General features: G+C 41.0%; 2 protein-coding genes across 4 annotated transcripts in view; both read right to left on the bottom strand.

The window, feature by feature from the left end:
* Positions 1-489: 489 nt before the first annotated feature.
* Positions 490-6,242, bottom strand: LOC130887666 (zinc finger protein 58-like). The gene is made up of 4 exons (XM_057790209.1): positions 6,219-6,242; positions 5,607-5,733; positions 4,442-4,537; positions 490-2,573 (listed from the first exon to the last, which is right to left on the bottom strand). The coding sequence occupies exons 1-4, from the start codon at positions 6,240-6,242 to the stop codon at positions 1,201-1,203; spliced, it is 1,620 nt and encodes a 539-aa protein (XP_057646192.1). The 3' UTR covers positions 490-1,200.
* Positions 6,243-15,070: 8,828 nt separating this feature from the next.
* The window catches only part of LOC130887590 (zinc finger protein 58-like), a 46,469-nt gene continuing 36,589 nt past the window's right edge, over positions 15,071-24,950 (bottom strand). For all 3 annotated transcript variants that reach the window (XM_057790107.1, XM_057790108.1, XM_057790106.1), the window contains exons 2-4: positions 21,736-21,862; positions 20,567-20,662; positions 15,071-17,214 (exon numbers count right to left, since the gene is read on the bottom strand). In XM_057790107.1, coding sequence (XP_057646090.1) covers positions 15,770-17,214; positions 20,567-20,662; positions 21,736-21,862 — 1,668 coding nt within the window. In that variant the 3' untranslated portion in view covers positions 15,071-15,769. The remainder of the gene's footprint in view (positions 17,215-20,566; positions 20,663-21,735; positions 21,863-24,950) is intronic.

Here is a 24,950-nt window from a genome sequence, read left to right on the forward strand (position 1 = left end):
CCTGGACGGCTTCTTGTGACGTCACAGACGCAAGCACTACATTTCCCAGAAATCTGCGCGAAGTATAAATGGCTTTTTAGGAGGGACGCAATTAAAAACAACTAAACCTAAAGAAAATAAGTGCTATATCCAAGTTGAATATCCCCGAAAATGAAACTCCACAGCACTGGATTCCGAAAGCACAAGAGAGTTTTTAATATTTAATATCGAGTTTCGACTACGCTAATTAGTGGGTGAGCCAAAGTCAGCCTGGAACTCAGGGAAGCGGAGAACTTGTAAAGAGGAAACGCCATAATCAGGGGAGTTCATGTCCTGTTGTCTTGGGATTGGGTAAGGAGGGCTAGGGTAAGGTAGGTTTTGAAACCATTGGTCAGCTTAGGGGCGTGAAAACCCTAACAAAGGGCCAATAATAACTGACAAGGTTTTAGGGGCAGGATGCCTCCTAGGAACATCTGGACCTCCTTAAATTTAATGGCCCTGCTCCCTAGCTCCATCACTGGCTGTTTTCAGGGTATCTGTTCAAATTCTGCTACACCTCTGCAGCCACAGCTGCTGCCTCGCTGTGGGTGTCTTAGATGGCAAGAGTATTTATACAGTTTTAACTCTGTCTCTGTCCTTTTATTTTACCAATAAGGATTATCAATATAGATTCAAATGCTGGGTGAAAATCTGCTAGCTCAGAGAAGCAGAGCTTCTTACACACCAAGGGGGAGATACTAGAGCAGTTTGGATGACTTCATTGAGAAAAACAACAGTAACTATGCCACAGTCCAGATCTCAGATTCTGGGCAACCAATGGACAAAGCTGTGGCACGGTAAAGGATTCATGGAGCATTTATGGTTACAGAAGATGGAGACTTATTAATGCAGGCAAGTTTTAAACACATTGACTGAACAAACTGTGGGGAGTTACAGCAAAGAGAGGTCTCTGCTGTTCTCTGAGGACATTCTTAGTATTCGCGCCCTAGTAAGTTACATGTTGATGTTGACATCCCAAAGTGATGAACTATTCCAGGAGAATAATTTCTGATTTGTTAGCAAAGATTTTAACACATTTGACACACTCATGAAGTTTGCAGTCAGAATGAATCATTTGATGTGCTTTAAGAAGTAAACTTTTTTAAGATATGTGTTGAATTTCTCTCCTGCATTAACTATATCATGTGTTGAACAAGGATATTAAGATTAATAAAGTCTTTGCTACATTCCCCAAAATTTTAGGGATTCTCCACATAATGAGTATTTTATGTCATAAGAAGGATGAAGTTGAGGAAAAGCACTTGTCACAGTCTTCACCTTTGTAGGGATTCTCTCCAGTATGAAGTCTCTTGTGTCTACTAAGAGATGAGTTAAGATGAAAGGATTTGTGACATTCTTCACACGTGTAGGGTTTCTCTCCAGTATGAACTCTCTTATGATTTCTAAGGGATGAATTACAATGAAAGGTTTTGTTACATTCTTCACATGTATAGGGTTTCTCTCCAGTATGAAGTTTCCTGTGTCTCCTAAGGGAATTGAGATAAGGAAAGGCTTTGTGACATTCTTCACAATTGTATGGTTTCTCTCCAGTATGAATTCTTTGGTGAACCCGAAGATCCCTAGACTTTGAAAACCTTTTGCTGCAGTGTACACAGGTATGACAATTGTCTTCAGAATGGATTTTTTGATGTTGTCTAAGGGATACAGATGAGTTAAAACATCTGTCACACTTCTTACACTTATAGGATTTCTTTCCATTATGAACTTTCTTGTGTCGTCAAAGGGATGAGTGATAATGGAAGGCTTTGTCACACTCCTCACACTTGTAGGGTTTCTCTTCCATATGAACTCTCCTGTGTGTCTTAAGGGATGAGTGGTAATGAAAGGCTTTGTGACATTCGTCACACTTGTAGGGTTTCTCTCCAGTGTGAATTGTTTGATGATCCCGAAGAGCCCTAGAACAGGGAACCATTTGCCGCAGTGTACGCAGGTATAAGGACTGTGTGCTGAATGGATTGTTTGATGTCGTCTGAGGGATAAAGAAGACTTAAAGCTTCTGCCACAGTCCTCACACTTGTAGGGATTGTCTTTACAGTGAATTGTCTGATGTTGCCAAAGGGATGAAATGAAGCAAAAACATTTGCCACACCTCTTACACTTGTATGATTTCTTTCTAGTATGATTTCTTCGATGTTGTCTAAGGCATGAAAACGAGAAGAAACAACTGCCGCATGCTTTGCATTTGTAGGGTTTCTCTCTAGAATGAATCCTTTGATGTTGCTTCAACATTGAAGGATAGTAAAATGATCTGCCACATTCTCCACACTTGTAGGTTTTTTCATCAGTATGATTTTTCTGGTGTATAAAAAGAGATGAGCGAGTATTGAAGGCCTTGTAACATTCTTTACACGTGTAGGGTTTTTGACCAGTGTGAAGTCTCTGGTGTATAGAAAGTGCTTTATAAGAACTAAGGCCCTTACCACATTCTTCACACTTGTAGGGTTTCTCCCTTGTATGAATTCTCTGGCATTGAATATGTAGTGAGTTATAATCAATGGTCTCGGAGAAAATACTAAAATCTTCGGGTATTGTTCCTGTAGAGCAAAAGTTGAGATATTAATAAAGGTTAGAAAATATTCTTCATACTTACAATGCTTATCTTTTAGAAGAAAATATTTATTAATACACATTAAAGCAATGAAAAATGAGTCATTTCAAACTTAGAGGCACTACATATAAATGATAAAATATTGTAAAAGAAATAATCTATACTTTTATTAAGTAGAATAATGTGTAACATGTGGGCCTGCTTGTTGGGGTTTCTGTCCTCCTACCAAGTACTACAGCCGTTTGGCCCCAAAGATAATCACACAAAGAATCTATATTAATGATAAACTGATTGGCTCGTTAGCACAGACTTCTTATTAACTCTTTTAACTTACATTAGCCCATTATTCTAGTATATGTTAGTCACATGGCTCAGTATCTTTTATGGCAGGGGAGGTCACATCTTCCTTCTTCCATGTCTGGGCAGGACTGGGGAGGAATGGGCTTCCTCCTTCCCTGTAATTCTCCTGTTCTCATTGCCCCGCCTCTACTTCCTGTCTGGTTGTCCTGTCTATCTTGCCTGGCTACTGGCCAATCACTGTTTATTTAAAACATAATTGACAGAATACAGAATTGTCCAGCACCAATAATGGAACATCCAAATAGAACATAGATATAATGGCATATAATTCAAAGTTAAATAGCTAAGTAAGTTGCAAGGGCATTTTACTAAGAGAAATAAACTGATTAAATGCATAGAGATTTTTATATTGCAGGATACCACAAATTATAAAATAGCTGAGTTCTGGTAAGAGAAAGTTATTTTTGACTTTGTAAATTTGAGACATAGTCTAATGCAAACATTTACTACATTTACAATACAGTTTTACTTTGGGGGTACAAAAGATATGCTGCACATGTAGACAGTGTACATAAAGACAAAATTCATAGTTCAAATTCAGGACATTATTTTACATTTTATTTGAAAGACCAGAAAATATATACCTGAAACATATTGAAACATGGTAAAAACAAAACAAAACAAACAAAAAGCAAACAAAAAACCCTTCAGATTCACTTATGCATGGGGCAAATTTGGTTAAGACAATAAAGATATGAAAAAATTACTTCTTTCCTTTTTTGTTTGTTTTGGTTTTAGAAGACAAGGTTTGGCCGGGCGGTGGTGGCGCACGCCTTTAATCCCAGCACTTGGGAGGCAGAGGCAGGCGGATCTCTGTGAGTTCGAGACCAGCCTGCTCTACAAGAGCTAGTTCCAGGACAGGCTCCAAAAAACCACAGAGAAACCCTGTCTCGAAAAAAAAAAAAAAAAAAAAAAGAAGACAAGGTTTTTCTATGAAGACCTTGCTCTGTAACTCACTATCTAGACCAGGCTGACCTCAAACACAATATTAGAGGGAGAAAAACATTTCTACCTTCCATTATGCAGTCCTCTGTACCTGCCATCAGAGGTAATCCTAAAGTAAGAAACTGAAACAAATTTAAGTTCAATTTTTCCTTCAATATGGAATAATATTAAAATCAGATGTACTTAAAGTAAGTGGTTATTGGGCCAGGAGTGGTGACACACTTTTAAATCCAGCACTCAGGAGCAGAGGCCGAAAGATCTTTTTGAGTTCAGTGCTAGCCTGGTCTACAAAGCCAGCTCCATAACCGTTAGGGCTACAGAGAAACTCCTTAGAGGTCTGTAAGTAGAAGCATAGCTTGTAATTGGGAAAATCCAAAGTTTAAGAGACTTAAATCGTCATAAAACTGAGACATGTGCTTTGACAACAAAGACAAGGAGAGACCTAAAGAATGATTCCCATAATATTATGTTTCAGGGGAAAGGGGAAAGCTTCACTTTCTGCTGGATCTCAGGACCTCAGCTCTGCCCCATCCCCTCAGTCCCACACACCTGGGTGCACCGTGGCTGCCGCTTGTCTCTCCCCATCTGAAGGCTCTGGTCTTTGCTCCAGAAATGTCACCAGGTGTGACTTAGGGACACCAAGACCTGTTTGTAAATAAAGAGAAGTTTTTTATGTATTCTTTTACTCGGAATTGAAATGTCCCTTCCTGTACACAGCTTATAAGGACAGAGATGAGGAAACAAATGATTGCAGACAATCAGTTCCTTAAGTGTTTTCAGACAGGATCACTGCAACACAAGATGGAATCTACAATATCCAGAGTGTGAGTTTTATTTCAAGGGAAAAAACAGTAAAACTGAATTGTAAAATACTTCAAGTAAAAAGTGACCTCCACCTCTCATGCCTGGATTTCTAAAAGTTGCACTAGAGTGTGGGAAAGACATACCCATCTCGGAAAGGTTAAACACGGATGAAAGCAAATACTGTTAGGAATCTTCCTGTTTTCATTATTTATATTAATTTTTCATATGCATTAGTGTTTTCTACAGATGTATGTTTCTATGAGATTGATTTGATAATCTAATTAATTTTTATCAATAAAAAAATCAGAAGTCAGATATCAGCTAAGAAACTGAAAGATCAGAGAAGCACCTACCTCTTCCATTCCACCATCCAAAAGTGCAGAGCTCCTGTCTCAGCCCAGTTTTCCATTTCCTGTTCCCCTCTCTACAGTCTTCCATATCTCTATGGTCAGCTGGTGGCTAGTTCTACCCTCTGACTCCAACCAAGCTTTATTTGTTAGAACACAACACAATTAAAATATCACACAGCAGGAGGTTGTCAGACCTTGGATTTACAAACAACTGTGAGCTGCCATATGAGTGCCGGTGATGTGGGATTTCCTGCCTGGGCTAACAGGCCAAACAGTGTTGTAATTAATATAGTTTCTGTCTGATTATTCGTATCTGGGCGGCAGGAAGGAAAGTCCAGTTTCCTTCTACTTAATGGTCCTCTAGAAGAGCAGCCATTGCTCTTAACAACTGAGCAATCTCTCCAGCCCCGAAATGATTTTTAATATAGCGATATCCTTAATCTTTTTGAAAACGAAGGATATGAATATCACTGTTGAAATGCTCCCATGAGAAACCACACAAAGTGAGGAAGCTACATGTTGATGGTGAAATAAGAAGTCACTATAGAGGAGATGCTCACGCAGGAATTCAAGGTGGCTGTAATTCTCCAGCATCACATCCCTGTACAGATTCCACTGAGCAGAGTCCAGACATTCCCTCTCTTCTGGAAAGAACTCGATGGCCACATCCCAGAAGGACAGCATTTCCTGAAATAAAGATCAGCAAATGATACCACACTTTAATTAAAACCATAAATAATTTAAATGACAAGGGGCATTGGGCTGGATAGAACTGTAACTAGCTAGGGCCAATTTGAAAAGAGAGAAATAATTGAAAAAATTCCTACCAAGACTGTCCTGTAGCCAAGTCTAAGGGCATTTTCTGAACTAGTGATTCCTATGAGACAGCACTGCCCACTTTGGTGGTGCCTGCACTGGGCACGCAGTTCTACATGGTCCGGGAAAGCAGTCTCGGGGAGTGTCAGCAGTGTTCTTCTGTGGCCTGTTCTCCACCTCATGCCTCAGGTTCCTGCCCTGAATTCTCTCAGTGATGGACTGTCACCTGGAGTTGGAGTCTAAAATAACCCTTTCTTCTCCAAGCTGTCTCTCATCAGGGGCTTTAGCACAATAGAAACCCTTAGACAGGCACCACGGATTTGTCCAGGATGAAAGAGAGCTAGAAATGTTCTTACACAGGTAGTAATATCCTCAGACATGCCTGAAGTGCCCACATGATCTCATACTGAACATCGGTAGTGAAGACAAGGTAAACGAGCCCGTAAGCCCAGGTAGACACGATCCATTTCAGAAAGACATGTAAAATGAATGCAGCCACAGAACATGCATTTAATGTCATGTGCTCCTACACACCACACACATATGCATTCCTCACAGGACAAAGTCACATTGTGGGGGAAGGGATTTCTCAACAGTTCATGCGCACAATCATGACAGTGAAGTGGAATGAAAATACAGAGTCTGATGTAGCAGCTCTGGCTGTGCTGTGGGCTCAGGATTTCTACAGAGTTCAGTAATGATGCAGATGACAGGGACCCGGGACATGAGAAGGAGCAGGCAAGGGGAAGAACTCACAGACTAAATATCATTTAAGTATCTGATCATATGAGAAAATAGGCAAGTACAGGACTAACAACACTGCTTGAGAATTTAAAATAGAGCAGACATCTCTGGATCTTAACGTCACTTTCCCTTTCTACCTTTTCTCTGCTACTGATGAAGAGGATTGTGGTATTCCTAAAGCATTTCCTAACACAAAGCATTATAAGGCACAGAAGTTGGAAATGTAATGTTTTTTTTTTCCATTTGCCTGTGATATCAGGAAGCAAATACTTGGACTTCCTTTTTGTGGTCCATTAGTTTAACTATGCAAAAAGGTTTTCTATCTGCTTGTTTTGCACATAGGACACTTGTGCATAAGTGTGCTGTAGCTGAAAAATATAATTTCTAATGGTATTTTCACATTTCAAATCTTTCTACTTTTAGATTTTATGCTTTTCATATATTTTGAGTAACATACAAGAATGATCTATGAAAATAGCCACACATCATTTTCCCTTTTTATCAATACAAGAAATATCAACAATTTATGTTATTTTAATAATTTCATGGTTAAGCTTTGGTTTCTCAGGTATGGTATGTTCACCCCTAAACACTTCCTTCCAGACTCCGGAATGCACCCTACATAAGGCACATCCAGCATTTGGGAAACTGTCATGGGGCTTCTCCCTCCCATCACGCTGCCCCAGGACACTCAGTCTTCAGCAAGGCAGTTAACATTTCTATTTGGGCCGTCAACAGCTCCCAAGTAATGACACAGAGACTTCTTTTTAACTATGGAAGCTTGGCTGTTACCTTATGCTTGTCCCACTACGTCTTCTAACTTAATTCAACCTCTTCCTAGTCATCTACACTTTCCCTTGGGGCTTGATTAATATTTCACTCTGTGTGTCCTGCTTTCCTGCCTCCTCTGTGTCTGACTCCATGAGTCCTCCTCTTCCTTACTCTCTCTGCATGGAAGTCCCGCTTATTCCTCCCACCTAGGTATCGGTCATTTAGCTATGAGATGAGTCAGGTGCCTTATGCAGGCAAGGTAAACAAATGCAGCACGTCTTTCCATAGTGAAACCAATACTCCACAAGCAAACGGGAACCTCTTTACATAGTTAAAATGATGATCCACAAAAAGGAAGTCCAAGTATTTGCTTCCTGACATCACCGGTAAATGGAAAAAAAAAAAACATTACATTTCCCAACTTCTGTGCCTTATAATGTTTTGTGTTTAACAAATCCCTCTTATGAGTTTCAATTCATATGTTTAACATATTGATGAGATCATGTGTCATTTACCTCTGTCTTCCTGAAATAACTACCAGTTTCACCAATATTGTCACAATTGGCAAGAGTGTAATTTTTCTGTGAAAATTTATTAAACTGAAATTTGTCATTTTCCCCTCTATCTCCTCATTGCAGCTTCTCTCAAGTACCCCAACAATCTACCTCAGATATATTGTTCATTGTTCTCTAATTAATAGTTACACACAGCACATAACTGTGCATATCTACACTGTGCATCCCTACTATAATGAAGGTTCTAGTCTTGTGTTTGACCCCTGCTCAGATCATTTGCAATATTTCTCTGTGGTCTCTGGCATCGTTAGGTAGATGGATCGGCAGGAACTGAGTGTCATCACCCAGCACCTCCGATTCAGAGTTTCCCAGAGATGACACGTCTAACCCAGGACGGTCCATGCATGAGCTGTAAACACAAGTAACTCCTTCCCTCACACTGACATTGAAATACAGTGAAAAAAGCCTGGGAGGAAAGAAAAAGAACTGTCAACTAGGGGAATGGGACTCAAACTGGAAGAGCAGGAATTCAACACTACCAGTTTCCATTATGGGTTAGATATGGCACTGCCCCCTGTGGAGGATGGTGCAGGAAGTGGTTTTGTTCTGGCTCACTGTAAGAAGCATCTGCTCACAGAGGAACCTCTGCTGTAAGGACAGGGAAGGCATCCCAGCTGCAGCTGCAGACAAAGACCCAGGAATGAAATCACAGCAGCTGAGTCTCAGATTAAATTGAAAGAAGCAAACTGTAAGAAACCAGAGAAAATCAGAAGAAAGTCCCATCGGATCATGAGAGTAACTAACACAGATTAACAAGGAAAAAAGAATGAACGTTTGTTGACTATAGGCAGAACTATTCAAAGGAAGCAAAGAGAATTCTTTCTCACAGAGTAAATGCTAACAGGTATGCAATCATCACTTTAACAAGAACATGTTTGATATAAAGTTTAAATTACATGTGAGCTGAGTCAGCAGAAGGTAAGCACACATAGTTTGTACATCAACAGTGTGGGCTGGGTGTTCACTGTAAGAAATGGGAAAGAAACCATGGAAAGTATTTATCACATTATTAAACTTGAAATGCTCTCTGTCACAGACTTGGGTAAAATAGGCTGGCCTGGAATTTGCTGTGAAGCAGGGGAGGACCAGAGGGCCCTGCCTCCCCCTCACAAACGCAGAGATGACAGGGATGTGCCTCAGAGGAGACTGACGTTTCTTTTCTGTCACAGGTCTGGTTACTAAAATCCCAGGAACACACACAGGTCTGGGAGTTCTCCTCACCTGCTGACCTGACACAAAAGCCTGGCAGTGTAACACAAGGCCACGAGAGCTTTTCACCTGTTCCTAGGGACCCTGCTCTGGACCAGCTCAACAAGCTCAAGGCACATCAAGACGTTGACACAACCACTGTGGGCCAAACAGACCCTGCTGTTTTCACAGTAGTCCGCCTACGTTAGGGATGAGGACCTGTCAAGGCTTTAAGGGAACCCAGACCTCAAGGTGAGGCCTGGAGTCAGCTTCTCCAGTTCCTTCTTCCTGCAGAGGGTCCTCTGTGTGTGGGCTCTGTGTGTGTTCTCTCACCCCTAGTCACAGCTTTCTATAGAGCTGGTCCTGGCAGACCTTGCCGCTTCATTCCAGAATTTACTGCCAGAGACCTGAGGCCCCTCAGATATTTTTCCTTTCTTAGTTCTTTAGCCGTCAGAGCAAATGAACACAAGGTAAACTGTCTCCCTCACTCACTCCCGTCTCCTGTGCCAGGGTGCTTCTCCATTCCACTCCTGGCAGTTTCCCGTGGCAGGCCCCAGTTGTAGGGTTGATAATAACAATCTATTTTTTTCTCCTAGCAACCTGCCTTCCCATCTCCTTTAACAGACAGATGTCTGAGGTCTCCAGGATGGCAGTGAACCGAATGCCTCTCCAGCCACACCTCTAGCTGAGTGTGAGCCCACCAACTCCTGATTTTCTCCTCCCCTACATCAACCAATGCCCAAAGGAAGAAGACAGACTGGAGCCGGAGCACCTATACGAAAGATGTTTGGGTGGAAGCTTCACCTCAGCCCCTAGCATCCATATAGCCAGAATCTGGAATGTTTGAAGTTTTATCCCAATCCCCCTCCTCTGGGAGTTGCCTCAGTCCAGACTCCACCTCAGAGAATGGCTCCCAAACAATGTCCTCTCCCCAGAGATGCTCAATACCACTCCCACAGTTTATTTAAACAACACCCTAAAGAACAAAACATGGTTTTCCAGTCTTCCCCATGTCCTATCTCTGTGGGGCTGGAAAGCCATCTGGGAGCATTGATTTCCATTAACCCTGGGCTTTTTTAAATTTCGTTTAATTTGGTCTGATTCGGATTACTGCATAGGCAGAGAAGCTTATCGGACAGTAAAATCTTTTCATAAACCTCGAGACCATACATAAGGCCAGTTACAAACTAAAAGACAGATCAGAAACAACGACTGTTCTAAAGATACTAAGAAATCTCAGCTGGGCAATAGTGGCGCACGCGTTTAATCCCAGTACGCTTTTAATCCAGGACTCAGGAGGCAGAGGCAGGCGGATCTCAGTGAGTTTGAATCCAGCCTGGTCTACAAGAGCTAGTTCCAAGACAGGATCCAAAGCTACAGAGACACAGTCTCAAACAAACAAACAAACAAACAAATAAATAAATAAAATAAGAAACTGAGAAATCTCACAGTGTCCATAATAGGATGTGTCAGAAATGAAACAGGCTTCTCCACCAAAGCTGCTCAGTGAGCTCCCAGCTCCCCCTCAGGAGCAGGCAGTCAGCTGACCATCCTTAGCTTGCAACCCAGGACCTTGCACTATCATCTACTCCGCGCAGTTCTCCTGTCCCAGAAGCCCGAGGAGCACTCGGGCTGCATGCGGTGTCCTAAGAAAACCATCACTCAGGGCACAGTCCCTGTCGCCCTCAGCCCCCTGACCTGCAACCTCAGGCGTCCCAGTCAGTTGAGCACAGCACCTCCAAGGCAGCTTCTCCTGCCCTCCCACCCAACCCAGGTCCGATCCCTCCAAGACGGACCCCGCACCCCGCACAGTGCCTCAGGCTGCGCTGCACCCTGAACCAACCTCCGTGTCAGACCGGCAACAGCAAAACAAGACAGGCGGGTCTCTCCTTCAACTTTGGGGAAGTCGCTCAGGTGGAAATCAAAGCAGGAAATGTGATTTCTTAGATGGCTAATTGTGACGTCACAAACGCGGGGACTACATTTCCCAGAAATCTGCGCGAAGCACCCCTCCCTAGGAGGTATGACATTAGAAACAAAACTAAATAAAACAAAAATAAATTGTATACCCAAGTTAATTATCCCCCCAAAATGTAACTCTACGCATAGGATTCCAATGCAAAGCACAAGAGGGTTTTTAATATTCAATATGGAGTTTGAACTACATTTCAAAGGAGTAGGTGAGGCAAAGTGCAGCCTGTAGCCCATGGAAAAGTAGAACTTCTAAAGAGAAAACGCCGTAATCAGAAGAGTTAACCTATAATTTTTATCTCCGTTAGCCACGTGGCTTGGTACCTTTTATCAGTGAGTCCGCATTCTTACCTTCCTTCCTCTTGGTCGGCTTGATGACTTGTGTGATTAAGAACAGCTAACAGGCTTCCTAACTGCAACCGAGACTACCATTGTTTATCTCCTGGTGAAAAGCTGTCTGACAAAACACAGATAACTATCCATTTCTTTTTCCAGCCTGAAGTATGTAGTTCCAGCATAAATGCATGAGGCTTCACCTTTCCTGTGGAAACAAGGTTGTACAGGGTAGATATAGTTAAAGGGTTCCCACCCTCACAGCCATAGGAGGACATCCTCCAACCAGGAATTGAGTCCAGTAGCCTCAGATGTCAGTGCAGTTGGGACTGGATGCTCACTATGGAGTCAAATCCTTGGCTACCCCTTGACCCCTGAGAGCCTGCAGGAGCAAAGCACTAATGTCAGATGCAATGAAGTCTACTATCTAGAGGCTGTGGTTAGAGCCACAGACCAAAGTAGCCTCTGAGACCACAACAGCATAGACTGTGGTGCTGCAGTGACCCCTGGAACCTCCCAAGTCAGCAACTCACACGGGTAATGACCTCACACCACTGGAACCAGGGTTCTTGTCTCTGCACTGTCTCCACTATTTCAATCCTGGGTTATGCTCAGGGAACTGCACACCTTACAGAGATCTTTGTGTCCCATGTTGATTGCTTCTTTATTCTCAACTGTAAATAACCTGAATAAACATATGTGTCCATGAACATATTATTAGAAAAATTTTCATAATTATAAATGTGTTCATTACACACACACGGGGGGGTGTGCTTTTACCTCTACAAAAGTATAGTCACAAAATGAACAGAAAAAATGGATAGACATCAAATGTAGTTGAAGTCATGCAATCATATGATGATATACACTGCATATTCTACCTAATATGTTGAATCTTGAAAGTAAAGCATACATGTGAAGAAATACATATGTGGGTTCAGTGTGTAAAGTAGAAAAGAGGATGTAGATTAACTTTTTGGGGATGAAGATGGATTTAAAGCAAATAACGAGCGTGGGTTGTAAACAAGGACTTAAGGCAATTGATTTTCAGGTTCCACCTTGGTCATGGATGTTAGTTTTCATGGGGTACAAAGGCATAAAATATATTCAGTGCAGACAGTGCCAAATCCAATGTGAATGCCTCAGGTTCTGTTCTGAATGTCCGTTCTAACTGTACAGAGGTCAGGATTTCGTGGTGCAAGAGACTTTCTCTTGGGCCAACAATCAGCTCCCAAATCATGACAGAGGACTTAGTATTGCTGAATGATTGGTCTTCCCTTAGGCTCGTTTCTTGTTAGCTGTTATAACTTAACCTGTTTCTGCTCACCTACGTTTTGATGTGGGGTTATTTACTGTTCTCTTTTTCTGTATTTCTTTCCTGCTGTCTCCATGACTGTCTGCATGCTGCTCAGCTTCTGACTCCTGCACGCCCCCCTCTTTCTTCCTTATCCTCTTCTCTTCTCCTCTAGCCTAAATTTCTCCTCCTATTTATTCTCTGTGCTTGTCAGCCCTGCCCATTCCTCTCCTGCCTGGCTATTGGCCATTCAGCTTTTATAAAACCAATCCCGTGTCTTAAACAGGCAGCAGAAACAAATGTTTACAAAACAAATGCATTGTAAACAAAGGCAGCAGCCGCAAATGTAACACATTTGTTTTACACAGTTAAAATAATCTTGCACAGCATAAACACCTTTGTAACACACCTTTGGCTAGTTAAAATAATATTCCACAACAAAGCAGTTTTTAGGTCTTGTTAATTTTCACATGCAAATATTTTTTATTTCAAACTCTAGGGTTCTTTTTTTCCAGGTTCTGGTATCACCCTGGACCATAAATTATTTCTTAACCTGAGGAGGTGTGGGGATAATTGAGACACAACTCAACAATTTTACAGAAGGAAGACTTCGAGGATCCTTCATGAAACCTGAATTCACATCCTGAACAATCTTACTCACATTTGTCCTCCTATAGTTTACCAAAACGTGAACTGAGGGGGAATTCATTAGCATTCTGTTTCCTAGGTAGCCAGGGGAATGACTGCGGTCACATCCACATCCTTCTATGCCCATTTTGTCAGGTCTTCCTATCGATCTTCCTGCTCTGTCTACTCTGTCACATAGACTGAATTAATACCTCTTTCCCAGGAGACCTCCCAAATGACAAAGAAGGAGCAGAATATCAGCACATCCTGACCACTCACTTTGGATGGAGTCAGTTTGTCTCACTATCAAAGAGCTAGGTGACCACTAAAGCATGGCTTCTGGCTAGCAGTAATTTCTTGGGTCTGCTCTGCTTGCTAGAGGCAAGCAAGCGCTCTCATTTAAGAGAGACTTCCTGACTCAGCTTTAGCTGTAAATCTTCAGTTCTTTTAAAAGGTCCTGCCACGAAACATTTAAATGGTGTTGATGAAAAGATGAATGCATGCTTTTTGGTCTTCAGCTGTGGCAGGAAAAGCTGTGCCGTGGAGAAACCGCTGTTCAGCTTTCCTCTGTTGTACCCATGGCAAAGCCTAGAGGAAACAAGGTGAGTCTGGCCACATCTCATCTCTGCAAAGCCATCCCCTTCTCTTTCCTGAGGTTACAGATGCAGGGCTCCTTAGTCCTCAGAATCTGAGCCCTTCTGGGAGTCCTCTCATTTGCTCCCTCGTGAGGCCTTCCCAGTAGGATGCTGACCCTCTGGAAATGACAGCCAAATTCACGTGCCGTAATTACTGCTGAAACAGGTTTGGACATGTACAAAACCAACAAGCTTTAAAATGATATTTTTGGGGAGAATTTAATACATGGATGCTGCATCTTTTATTTAAAAGTCCATATTCCTTCACCTATTATTTCTCACCCTTGAAAACATGTTACACTCACAACTCAGTGGGCTTTTTCTTTGCTATTTCTTCAATGTACTTACTGTTTACTCAATGTTTGGGGGTATAGGTGAGTTGACTGGAACCTGGAAGGTAACCAGATTGTCTCCCTCAGAACTCAGCAACTGCCAACAGCTCCTCCACTGAGATCAGACAATGAAGGCCTTATGCAACCATGCTTGTTGTATGCTGTGGTTCAGCTTATATTAGTGTTATCCACGTAGTCATAGGGTGCTCATGCATAAAATTTCTATCAATGTTTCACTGTTCTAGAAATGTCTCAACATTTCTACTGCTTCAGGGCACACATCTACTGTACTTGGCTCTGACAGTCTTTCCAACTCTTCTCCATGACTTTTGGCTTTAGATGTGTGCAAGGGAAATCACTTACGATGTGTGATGCAGGTGTCGCCTTTGGATTAGGGTCCTCCACAGAGGAATATTCTCCACACTTTGATCATTTTGCATCTCTGTAGTCTTCTCCATCTACTACACAATTAATACATTCTGGTGAGGGTTGAGAGGTGCCTGACTGTGGGTATAAAGATGAGAACTTGGGTTCATTTAGTTACTGTCCACTCATTAGAATGACAGCATTAAATCCTCCCTAGGACTTATCACCTAGTCAAGCAGTTTATCACCAAAATAACATCACATGAGTTACAGTTTGTAGAAGGAGCTTCAAATGCAGTCAGAAAATGATTGTTTACCCCCATACCTTTTCCTGCTATTATTGCTCTGTGGGCACTGCTGTTTTTATCTGAGGCAAAGCAGCTGCACCTGAAACTATCACTACCTCAGCCGACGGCTGCACCTCTGCAGCCACAGCTGCTGCCTTGCTGCAGAGGCCTTATAATTGCAAGAGCATTCATGTTGTTTTAACGCTGTCTCTGTCCTTTTATATAAGCAACAAGGATTCCAGAGTCAAACGCGGGATGAAAAACTGCTAGCTCACCAATATTTTTATTTTACACCAAGGGGAGATATTGCAGGAGCATGGATGATTCCACTGGGAAAAACAATAGTAAATATTCAGATCTCAGATTCTGGGCAACCAAGGGACAAAGCTATGACATGGTAAAGATTTAATCGAGCATTTATAATTATCGAAGATAGAGATTATTAATAAAGGCAAGTTTCAAACACATTGCTTGAATAAACTGTTGGGAGTTACAGCAAAGAGGTCTCTATTCTTCTCTGATGACATTCTAATAGGATTAAATTAATATTATCCATATGTATTTATTTCAGTTGGATAATACCTGATTTGTTGACAAAGACTTTCCAAACAAACACTTCACACACTCACGAAGTTTGCAGTCAGAATGAAACATTTGATGTGTTTTAAGGTTTGAAGAAGTAAACTTTTTAAGACATTTGTTTGACTTCTCCCCTGTATTAACTATATCATGTGTTGAATAAGGATACTGAGACTAATAAAGTCTTTGCTACATTCTCCACAATTTTAGGGATCCTTTTCAGAATGAAGTTTTCTTTTATGTCGTAGAAAGGATGAAGACGAAGAAAAGCATCTGTCACAGTATTCACACTTGTAGGGTTTCTCTCCAGTATGAACTCTCTTGTGTGTCCTAAGGGTTGAGTTAAGATAAAAGGTTTTGTCACACTCTTCACACTTGTAGGGTTTCTCTCCAGAATGAATTCTCATGTGTCTCCTAAGGGATGAGTTACAAGGAAAGGCCTTGTGACAATCTTTACACTTGTACGGTTTCTCTCCAGTATGAATTCTTTGGTGAATCCGAAGATCCCTAGAATTTAAAAACCTTTTGCTGCAGTGTACACAGGTATAACGACAGTCTTCAGAATGGATTGTTTGATGGCGTCTAAGGAATACAGATGAGTAAAAGCACCTGTCACACTCTGTACATTTGTAGGGTATCATTCCATTATGAACTTTCTTGTGTCTCCTAAGGGACGAGTTACAACGAAAGGCTTTGCCACACTCCTCACACTTGTAGGGTTTCTCTTCCATATGAATTCTCCTATGTGTCTTAAGGGATGAGTGATAATGAAAGGCTTTGTCACACTCCTCACACTTGTAGGGTTTCTCTCCAGTGTGAACTCTTTGATGATCCTGAAGATCCCTAGAATAGGAAAACCATTTGCCACAGTGTACACAGGTATAAGGACTGTCTGCTGAATGGATTGGTTGATGTCGTCTAAGGGATAAAGAAGAGCTAAAGCTTCTGCCACAGTCTTCACAATTGTAGGTCTTGTCTTCAGAATGTATTGTTTGATGTCGCCGAAGGGATGAAGGCAAGTAAAAACATTTGCCACACTCTTCACACTTGTAAGATTTCTGTCCAGTATGAATTAATTGATGTTCCTGAAGGTATGTAAAAGAGGAAAAAGTTTTGCCACACTCAACACACTTATAGGGATGCTCTTCTGAATGTAGAGCTTGATGTCGCCGAAGGGATGAAGTGAAGCAAAAACACTTGCCGCACTTCTCACACTTGTATGGTTTCTCTCCAGAATGTTTTCTTTGATGTTGTCTAAGGTATGAAAAAGAGAAAAAACATCTGTCGCATTCTTCACATTTGTAAGGTTTCTCTCTAGAATGAATCCTTTGATGTTGCTTCAGCATTGAAAGATAGTAAAATGATCTGCCACAGTCTCCACACTTGTAGGTTTTCTCATCAGTATGATCTTTCTGATGTATGAAAAGTGCTCCAGGGGTATTGAAGGCTTTGTGACATTCTTTACACGTGTAGGGTTTTTGTCCAGTGTGAAGTCTCTGGTGTACGGAAAGTGCTTTATAAGAACTAAGGCCCTTACCACATTCTTCACACTTGTAGGTTTTAATCCTTGTATGAATTCTCTGGCATTGAATATATAGTGAGTTATAATCAGTGGCCTCGGAGAAAATGCTATTATCTTCGGGTGTTGTTCCTGTTGAGCAAAAGTTGAGATATGAACAAAAGGTAGAAAATATTCTTCATACTTACAATGCCTATCATTTAAAAAGAATACATTTATTAATACATAATGAAGCAGTGAAAAACTAGAGTCATTTCACAACTTAGAGGCACTAAGTATAAATGATAAAATATTGTAGGTAGAAATGATCTATACTTTTAGTAGAATCATGGAACATCCAAATAGAACATAGACATATTGGCGTATAATTCAAAGTTAAACAGCTAAGTTGCAAGGGCATTTTACTAAAAGAAATTAAGCCATCAAAAGAATAGAGATTGTATATTGCAGGATACCCATGAAACTATAAAGTAGCTGAGTCCAGGAAAAAGAATCTTAATTTTGACTTTGTGAATTTGAGACATAGTCTAATACAAACTTTTTATCCTTCACTTATAATTTTACTTTGGGAGTACAAAAGATATGCTACACAAGTAGACAGTCTATATAAAGATGAAATTTATAGTTCAAATTCAGGACATTATTTTACATTTTATTTGAAAGACCAGAATATATACTTGAAACATAGAGTCATGCTAAAACAAAACAAAAAAACTTCAGATTCACCTGTGCATAATGTAAATTTTGCTGAGACAATATGTTTGTCAATAAAGAGATGACAAAATTACTTCTTTCCTTTTTTGTTTGTTTTGGTTTTAGAAGACAAGGTTTTTTTGATGAAGACCTTGCTCTCCTGTAACTCACTATCTAGACCAGGCTGGACTCAAACACAATATTAGAAGGAGAAAAACATTTCTACCTTCCACTATCCAGTCCTCTGTACCTGCCATCAGATCTCTTTTTATACAATATGAATATGTATTACACTCATCATTAAAACTGATGGGTCAATGGCTACGCAGAATTTTCTGAGAAGAGAGAATGTTAGGAAGAAGAATGGCAGAGTGAGAGGAGTCGCAAGAAGATGCAGGAAAAAAAAGGAAAACATACTGTATTAGAAGAAGGAACTGTCATGTGACAGAGGGTAGATAAGAAATATGGGTTCATTTATAAAAGTAAGAGCTACCTAAAAATGAGCTCAAGCTATTGGCTGAGCATTTACAATTAATAAGTATCTCCATTTTGGGTATTTTGGTGGGGTTGTTGGGACAGAAACCTCCGCTTATAAATGGCATTCTAATCTGGGGCACACAGGACTACATAAGGCATGAGGAAGCTCAAAAGAACTTCTCACTACACAAAAGCAGAGCCAAATGCATCTTCTAAGTCTTCTGTCTCTCATGTGAGCTGCAGTACAGATGTGCATTTCCAGACAGCTGCCTATAGATTTGAGCCACCAGCTTGAGGTTTGAGATTTTGCTCATGTAGACAGAAAGGGTTACAGATGCTCAAGAAAGATAGATCCAGACATAAAAAGAAAAAATCTTTAAATGTGTTACAGTGTTTAATAATGTACAAATGCTTGTGAGAGTAAAGAAAAATAGTATAGATGGTCTGAAAAATATATACATACTTTTAAAATAAAGCAAAAGTCCTTAAAAAGGGAATAAAGTAATATGAAAGTTAAAGACACACAAAGAAGTAAAATACACTGACTGTCTGGAGTCCACGTGTTACTGTGTTGTCTATAGATTTTCTGACTGCTAATGAAGGAATGAGAGCTGCTGAGACTGACTGGACTGTGAAAACTGCTGGATTAAAGCAACCGATGTAGTTTTATCATGTCTTGACTTTAAAAGGAAAAAAGAAGTGAGAGAGGTTATGATTTTTTCCAACAACATGAGTATACTTTTACTACAATAAAGTTAAAACCATTCTTTTTAATTAGACAAAAACGGGGAAATGTTGTGGAATAATATTTCCGTACCCTGTGAAGATGTGTTGATTTTATTATTAATAAAGAGCTATTGGTCTATGGCTAGGCAGGATTTTTGTGGTTGACCAAATCGTGCCATTAGCAAGGCAGAGTCAGAGCAGTGACCTGGATGCCCAGAAGCAAGAGGTAAACATGCCATATGAAGAAAAGGAACTGCCATGTGGCAGAGTGTAAAAAAGACATATGGGTTAATTAAAATATAAGACCTAATTGGTAATAAGCCTGAGCTGTCATTTGATAGTTTATAATTAACATAAAATCTCTATATGGTTATTCGGGATTGGCTGCCAGCACAGAGCTGATCCATCGAGTTGCTGATGAAAAACACTGCCTAAACTCATCAGTGCTGATCCCACTAAAAACCTGGGCTAATGAAAACATATACTGAAGACGTCTGAGAATCAACAGGAGACTCGAGAAGAAGTGACCACAAGATATTATCGTCCAGCTGGAGTCATGGTAACATTAGCCATAATGCTTCCTATAGGTCTAGAGACAGTGGCAGACCTGACAGTATCTGAAATTAAACATTTACTAGTAATGATGTATCTGGAAACATCAGATTGACACATAAAAGTTTATAATTTCTTTACCAAGTTATTACTACATATATATCCAAATACCAGTCCCTGTACATGTTAAATAGATTAACCTGAAAAGAAAAAAAAAACCTGAAAAACCCATGGAGCCTTACAATTCACTAAAAGGCTTAAATCTACTAACTGTCATGAAAGAGAGCACACAAACACTGAACCCATAACTGGTTTGATGGGCTTCCTGAATCAAAAGCGTAAGGCCTTGCGGGTTGTCCTGTCATATCTTCCTATGTCTAATGGTCATGACCTGCTGAAGCAATTGGGGGTAAAAGTATTGAAAAAAACCAAACCGCCTCTGTTAAATTAGCATACCTAGAGGCCCACACATCCCCTTTATACGATATGCTAATGCTTTGGTTCTTCCCTAAGATCAGTGGGGAATGCACTGCCCAAAGTGCATCTGGTTCGTCTGAGTTTTATCCAATGCTTCCAACCCCCAATTGTTCTGACCAACAGAACTGACACCATTGAGCCTCTGTCCCTGCCTGCCTCTCTGTGATGGAACTGTGGGTTTCCCTTTATTAGCCCACTATGGTTACTTTTGTGTAGGGAACTTTCTTGCATGAGTCTGCTCTCAACCTCTGTAAATAAAAGACTCTCGGTCTTTACAGTTCTCAGTTCTATTTCCCTGAGCCTTAAGCAACAATGGAGAATCAACAAAAGAAAAACCTTGGCAGTCACTGTAATTAGAAGAATAGCTTGTAATTGGGGAAATCCAAAGTATAAGAGACTTAAACCCTCATAAAACTGAGACACCAGCTTTGACAACAAAGACAAGGAGAGACTTAAAGAATGATTCCCATAGTAACATGTTTCAAGGTAAATGGGAAAGCTTCACTTTCTGTTGGATCTCAGGATCTCAGCTCTGCCCCATCCCCTCATTCCTACACACCTGGGTGCACGCTGGCTGCTGCTTGTCTCTCCCCATCTGAAGGCTCTGGTCTTTGCTCCAGAAATGTCACCAGTTGTGGCTTAGGAACAGCAAGACCTGTGTATAGATAAAGAGAAGAAGTTGTTTATGTGTTTTTTTACTCAGAATTGACATGTCCCTTCCTGTACATGACTTGTAAGGACAGAGATGAGGTGACAAATGATTGCAGACAATCAGTTCCTTAAGTGTTTTCAGACAGGATCACAACACATGAAGGAGTCTACAGCACCCAGAGTCTGAGTTTCATTTCAGGGGAAAAAACAGTAACTTAGAATTGTAAAACAGTTCATTTAAAAAGTGAGCTCCACCTCTCATGCCACTGAATTTCTAAACGTCCCACTAGAGTCAGGGAAAGACATACCCATCTCGGAAAGGTGAAACACAGAAAGAAGCAAACAGTGTAAGCAATCTTCCTGTTTTCATTTTTTATTTTAATTTTTCATATGCATTGGTATTTTCTCTGGATGTATGTCTGTATGAGGTTGACTTGTTTAATTAATCTTTATCAATAAAACATCACGAGTGAGATACCGGCTAAGGAAATGAAAGATCAGAGAAGCACAGTAATGCCCTACCTCTTCCATCCCAGCATCCAAGGGCAGAGCTCCTGTCTCAGCCCAGCTTTCCACGTCCTGTTCCCCTCTCTACTGTCTTCCATATCTCTATGGTCTGCTGGTGGCTAGTTCTACCCTCTGATTCCAATCAAACTTTATTTGTCAGGATACAACACAATTAAAACATCACATAACATGAGGTTGTCAGACCTTAGGTTTACAAACAATTGTGAGCTGTCATAGGAGTGCTGGTGATGTGGGATTTCCTGCCTGGGCTAACAGGCCAAACAGTGCTGTAATTATTATAGTTTCTATCTGATTATTCAGGTCTGGGTGGCCGGGAAGGAAAGAGCAGTTTCCTTCTACTTAATGTCCTCTAGAAGAGCAGCCATTGCTCTTAACAACTGAGCAATCTCTCCAGCCCCGAAATGATTTTTAATATAGCGATATCCTTAATCTTTTTGAAAACGAAGGATATGAATATCACTGTCGAAATGCTCCCATGAGAAACCACACAAAGTGAGGAAGCTACATGTTGATGGTGAAATAAGAAGTCACTATAGATGAGATGCTCACCCAGGAATTCAAGGTGGCTGTAATTCTCCAGCATCACATCCCTGTACAGATTCCACTGAGCAGAGTCCAGACATTCCCTCTCTTCTGGAGAGAACTCGATGGCCACATCCGAGAAGGACAGCATTTCCTGAAATAAAGATCAGTGAATGATATCACACATGAATTTAATTAAAACCATAAATAATTTAAATGACAAGAGGCATTGGGCTGAATAGAACTAAAACTAGCGATAGCCAATTTGAAAAGAGAGAAACAATTGAAAAAATCCCTACCAAGACTGCCCTGTAGCCAAGTCTAGGGGCATTTTCTAAAGTAGTGATTCCTATGAGACAGCACTGCCCACGATGGTGGTGCCTGCACTGGGCACGCAGTTCTACATGGTCCGGGAAAGCAGTCTCGGGGAGTCAGTCAGCAGTGTTCTTCTGTGGCCTGTTCTCCACCTCATGCCTCAGGTTCCTGCCTTGAATTCTCTCAGTGATGGACTGTCACCTGGAGCTGGAGTCTAAAATAACCCTTTCTTCTCCAAGCTGTCTCTCATCACGGGCTTTAGCACAATAGAAACCCTCAGACAGGCACCACGGATTTGTCCAGGATCAGGGCATCACAAGACAATAGTTCTCTGGATCTGAACGTTTTAGTTTTCCATAATGCTCTCTGTGCTGCAGCGAGCAGTGTCTTTAACAGCAGAGACAGTTACACTTCAGTGGAGGTCTAAGGAAAAGCATCTGGAATGCAGTTAGCAACTGTGATGCTTTAGTGGCTCCAGTCTGTTCTCCTCTGTAACTTAAGAACTAAGAAGTCATCAGAGACAACTGCTGCTGATGCCGAGATGTGGGAGACACTGGGCACCTTTAGGGATTCAATGTCATACTGCTCATGGGTGTGGTTCACGGGCATAACAGCTAAGCAGGGCTATTTATTGCTTCTCTGCCTTGGAGCTCACAAAGCCCCTTCCAGCAGTAAGAAAAGTCACCCTTAGACAGAAGACCTTCAGGCCAGGCCCAGCTCCAATTCCCTGAGTCTGTGTCTGAAAGGCATGGCGTTTTCAGCACTGGGAGGGGTAGTAGCTTTATTATCACAAGACTTTCAGGACAACTGAAATATATCTGCAGTAAAGAATGACTACATGGGGGCTGGGGAGATGGCTTAGACATTCAGAGTGCTGGCTGCTTTTCCAGAGAACTGAGTTCAATTCCCTCTAACCATGTGGTGGCTCACAACCATTGGTAATGCATTTCAGTGCCCTCTCTGGCCTGCAGGCATACGTGCAGGCAGAACACTGTATACATAATAAATGAATAAATAATAAACCTTTACAAAGACTCAGAATGATTACATAGAAAAATGTCTTGCTGGGCGGTGGTGGCACACGCCTTTAATCCCAGCACTTGGGAGGCAGAGGCAGGCGGATCTCTGTGAGTTCGAGACCAGCCTGGTCTACAAGAGCTAGTTCCAGGACAGGCTCCAAAACCACAGAGAAACCCTGTCTCGAAAAACCAAAAAAAAAAAAAAAAAAGAAAGAAAGAAAGAAAAGTGTCTTTAAATAAAGTACAGAGTTGAGCATCAATGAGGGAGCCACCAAGTCTTGAAGAAACAGGCAAAATGAAGCAATTTGGTGAACAGAACACCAGTAATTTCTCATGAAAAAACAAACAGAACTGTTTTGAAAGCTTCTTTGTAGCTTGTATAGAATGTTACCACCTTTAGAGGTGAAAATAAATAGATCCCATGCTTTTATTAACCAGGTTACTAGTTCCTCACATGAGGGTCATGACCCCTTGGAGAAACCTTCAACTACAAAAGTATTTACAACAAATAACTTTGGTAAAATCACAGATATGATGTAGCAAAGAAAATAATTTTATGGTTAGGGGTCATCACAATATGAGGAAATGTATTGAAGGGTCACAGCATTAGGAAAGGTGAGGCAGGTGAACTAGGGGGTCACCAAGAAGAGGCAAAAATTACTAGCATGGAGGAAGGCAAGAGCCCAGAGAAGATGAAGATGGAAACACTAAACTCTGAGAGAACCTGACAAGTCCCCAAAGCAGAAGTAACTGTGAGGATCACTGCCCACATTGGCCACCCCAGCTACCATCATTCTACATGGGCAAGTGTCTGCTGTCTTGCGGCCAATCCTGTGAGACACTGTGAATGGAAGGCAGTGTGCCTGTAACAGGGTATCATGAGGAGGGATTTTAGCCAATAAGATTAACAGCAAATATTTCAGGCAATTTAAGACTGGCAAACAAAAACAAAACCTGGGGAAGTGCTATGGGAAAGAGCGCTCACTGCTGGACAAAGCATGCATGTCATTGAAGGAAGCTTTATTTCCTTCTCCAGGCTGAACTGGTATTACTAAGAGTTCATTCGTGTGGTTGAGATTCATTTTTCCACAATAAGCCTGTTGAGATAATAAGTTGTCAAAGTATAATTTGCATTGCAATGTCAAACACCTCCTAAAATATTGGTATAATTTGTAATTATACATCATTATTTCTTCTAGTAATTTAATGAACCTTCTTAAAAGTTCTTACTTTATTAACCAGATCAAGATAGTTTTCTCCTGACACTGCTTCAGTATTTCTTCCCAATCTTAATGACTAGCATATTCTGCCTGTATTTTTTGCCACCAACGTGGACAGCTATATCCACTTAAAACCTGAGAGAGTTTGGGAAGTAATTCTAGAAACAAAAGGACAGAGTTAAGCACGGCTTCATGGTAGCAGCATTTTCTCGGGTGGGCTGTTAGCTAGAGGTAAGCGCAACTCATTAAGAGAGGATTCCTGACTCAGCTTTAGCTGCAAAAAGCTTGCAACTGTTTTAAGAGGACCCACCACCAAACACTTAAATGGTGTTTGTGAATAGCATGCTTCTTGGTGGTGGCATGACCCTTGAAACTCCATAGAGTTGTGGCAATAAACATGGCTCTAGCTATTACCTTCGCCATGAGGATGGAAACTAAGGAAAGCTAAGGAATGGGCTGGATCCAGCAGTCAAAGTCGTGGCTTTAATCCTACTCATAGCGCTTAGCGAATTAAAGACTCATGTGGTCAGAAAAAGAGAGATATAAAGATAGATTCAGATTTTTTTAAAAAAACCTCTAAATGGTGTAGAGTCTGTTTAAATATATACTAGGACTTGGGATTGAAAAGAAAAAGGAGAAAATCATGAAAAAAAAAAGAAAGAGAGTAGTTGGGAGTGGTGGCACACAC

Source organism: Chionomys nivalis, chromosome 15, assembly GCF_950005125.1.
Source record: "Chionomys nivalis chromosome 15, mChiNiv1.1, whole genome shotgun sequence".
Lineage (NCBI taxonomy): Eukaryota > Metazoa > Chordata > Mammalia > Rodentia > Cricetidae > Chionomys > Chionomys nivalis.

What these genes read in the sequence shown, in the direction of transcription:
- LOC130887666 (XM_057790209.1), bottom strand. Translation starts at nt 6,242, where the DNA reads ATGTCTGAGGATATTACTACCTGT. An exon ending in CAGCCACCTTGAATTCCTGC is followed by an intron (nt 4,538 to 5,606) that starts GTGAGCATCTCC and finishes ATTTACAAACAG; the next exon opens with GTCTTGGTGTCCCTAAGTCA. An exon ending in GGCAGCCACGGTGCACCCAG is followed by an intron (nt 2,574 to 4,441) that starts GTGTGTGGGACT and finishes TTTGCTCTACAG; the next exon opens with GAACAATACCCGAAGATTTT.